The following is a 2,566-nucleotide window of genomic DNA, read 5'->3' as shown; positions in this document are numbered from 1 at the left end:
CCGATAAGCGTACTCGCCTAGCTCACCACAGTGTTAACTACCTCACATTTCTAAAAATGAATGAGGCATGGATCTCGGAGGAATTCAACACATGTGACCAGTAGACCATGTATATGTCTATAAACTATTTTTTTAATCAAGCACACAGACCTTCTTAATTCATTTGGCTCACTTCCTTGACCCAAAAAAGCACACCGTACTATATGCCCCTACCCTCCTCTTTGAAGAGGTTGAGCGGTGTCATATTTCTACTGGGGCTGCTTATGATATCCCTGTGCTGTGCTGACTTCCTCCTGGGGGTTCTTATTATGAAGGGATCACACTATCCCTGTGCTGTGCTGACTTCCTCCTGGGGGTTCTTATTATGAGGGGATCACACCATCCCTGTGCTGTGCTGACTTCCTCCTGGGGCTGCTTACGGTGCTGCTGTCAGTGCTGTATGTCACGGTGCTGCTGTCAGCGCTGTATGTCACGGTGCTGCTGTCAGCGCTGTATGTCACGGTGCTGCTGTCAGCGCTGTATGTCACGGTGCTGCTGTCAGCGCTGTATGTCACGGTGCTGCTGTCAGCGCTGTATGTCACGGTGCTGCTGTCAGCGCTGTATGTCACGGTGCTGCTGTCAGCGCTGTATGTCACGGTGCTGCTGTCAGCGCTGTATGTCACGGTGCTGCTGTCAGCGCTGTATGTCACGGTGCTGCTGTCAGCGCTGTATGTCACGGTGCTGCTGTCAGCGCTGTATGTCACGGTGCTGCTGTCAGCGCTGTATGTCACGGTGCTGCTGTCAGCGCTGTATGTCACGGTGCTGCTGTCAGTGCTCTGTATTACGGTGCTGCTGTCAGATGCCTCTATCACGGTGCATGTGTCATTCCGGTATGTCACGCTGCTGGTGATCATCTCCTGCACCCTCTTCTTTGCCTACCCTGGTCCCTGACCTTCCCTCTCCTCCATTGCCTTCATTAGCTCCATAGTCCTGAATTGTTAGAACAATTTCCCAAATAAAATAAAAATGCTTGTAGTTATCGATCCCAAATTCACCTCATACATGTATTATGTCATTGTCCAGATGGTGGGACTACGTTTTACCCCCTAATAATTACCACGTGGCCGCAAATTCGACATGAAGGTTTGCAAAGTTCGCCTCCCATTGAAGTCAATGGGGCCCGCGGCGAACGGTCGGTTTCGCGAACGTTTGGGTCCGTTCGCATTTCGCGTTCGCGAAACGTCCCGTCGGAAGTTCGTCCATCACTACTCACTACACAATCCCATGAACTTCTTCATTGCAACATTATCATGCTTGGAGATTTGTTATACGTCTGTAACCATTCCAAAAATGTTGGCTGATCTTCTGGATGAAGAGAAGAAGATCTCCTTCTCTGGATGCATCCTACAGGCTTACGTTGCACATTCATTAGGAGCTTCTGAGTGTTACATCCTCACAATTATGGGCTATGATCGGTATTTGGCCATCTGTAAACCGTTACAATACTCATCTATCATGACCACCAGGATTTGTATTTATTTGGTCGTTGGCTGTTTTTTTGGAGGATTTTTAATCCCATTAATTGAAGTTGTTTTAATATCTCCTCTTCCATTTTGTGGTCCAAACCGTATTGAAAATGTCTTCTGTGACTTCCTTCCTTTGCTCTCTTTAGCATGCACAGATACAAAGTTCTATACAATGGTTGAATTTTGCATCGGCCTCTTCACACTGTTGATAATGTCACTCCCTTTAATCCTTTTTTCTTACATCAGAATAATCCATGTTATTCTAAAGATGAAGTCCAAAATTGGGCGCAGAAAGGCATTTTCCACCTGCGGAGCCCATCTTATGGTAGTTATACTGTTTTTTGGCAGTGCTGCTTTTGTTTATGTACGAGCTTCAGAAAGTTCCTTTGTAGACTTTGATAGGACTGTTGGCCTCACCTATGCTGTATTCACTCCATTAGCCAACCCTGTCATATATGGTTTAAGAAATCAAGAAATTAAAAAATCTATTCAAAAATATATATGCTTTCCTTAACTGTGCGCAAAATAACATCAACATTAAAATAACATCAAGATCCATATCTTTTGTATTGAATTCTATTTATTTTAGTATAACCACCAGTTTTGCCAGCTTGACAAGTTTGTAACCAATAAAAATGAATAATGAATAATGCTCTCCTACTTCTCCAATTTGCACTTCTTCTACCAATGCAAATGCTTCTGGATATTATGGTAGGCTTTTCAAAAACTTTCTACTTTATAATATCTATGCATTTATCTATTTATAAAATGAACATAAAGGAATGAATGAAGGCACTCTTTTTTCTATCCATTCTCCCTGTTCAGATGGGCCCTCTGGAGTTTCAGTCAGAGATTCTGAAAGCACAGCTGCTTCTGCTGAGCTCACTTTAGAAAACCTCTTTAAAGCTAAATTGAAATCATATCCCCTCTCAAGCATCTCTTCTCCAGAGAGAATAAGTTCAGTGCTGGCAACTTTTCCTCATAACTAACATCCTCCAGATCCTTTATTAGCTTTGTTTCCCTTCTTTGTACTCACTTCATTTCCAGTACATCCTTCCTGA

General features: G+C 43.7%; 1 protein-coding gene across 1 annotated transcript; it reads left to right on the top strand.

Annotated features, from left to right (window-relative positions):
* Nucleotides 1-1,253: 1,253 nt before the first annotated feature.
* Nucleotides 1,254-2,184, top strand: LOC143934375 (olfactory receptor 6N2-like). Its single transcript, XM_077457938.1, has one exon. The coding sequence runs from the start codon at nt 1,264-1,266 to the stop codon at nt 2,017-2,019; it is 756 nt and encodes a 251-aa protein (XP_077314064.1). The 5' UTR covers nt 1,254-1,263; the 3' UTR covers nt 2,020-2,184.
* The last annotated feature ends 382 nt before the right edge of the window (nt 2,185-2,566 follow it).

Source organism: Lithobates pipiens, unplaced genomic scaffold (assembly GCF_037356315.1).
Source record: "Lithobates pipiens isolate NorthernLeopardFrog02 unplaced genomic scaffold, aLitPip1_a1.2 Scaffold_27, whole genome shotgun sequence".
In the NCBI taxonomy this organism is placed as follows: domain Eukaryota; kingdom Metazoa; phylum Chordata; class Amphibia; order Anura; family Ranidae; genus Lithobates; species Lithobates pipiens.
The sequence above is the reverse complement of the archived record's forward strand: the minus strand, read 5'-3'. Positions and strand labels throughout refer to the sequence as shown.

What these genes read in the sequence shown, in the direction of transcription:
- LOC143934375 (XM_077457938.1), top strand. Translation starts at nt 1,264, where the DNA reads ATGAACTTCTTCATTGCAACATTATCATGCTTGGAGATTTGTTATACG.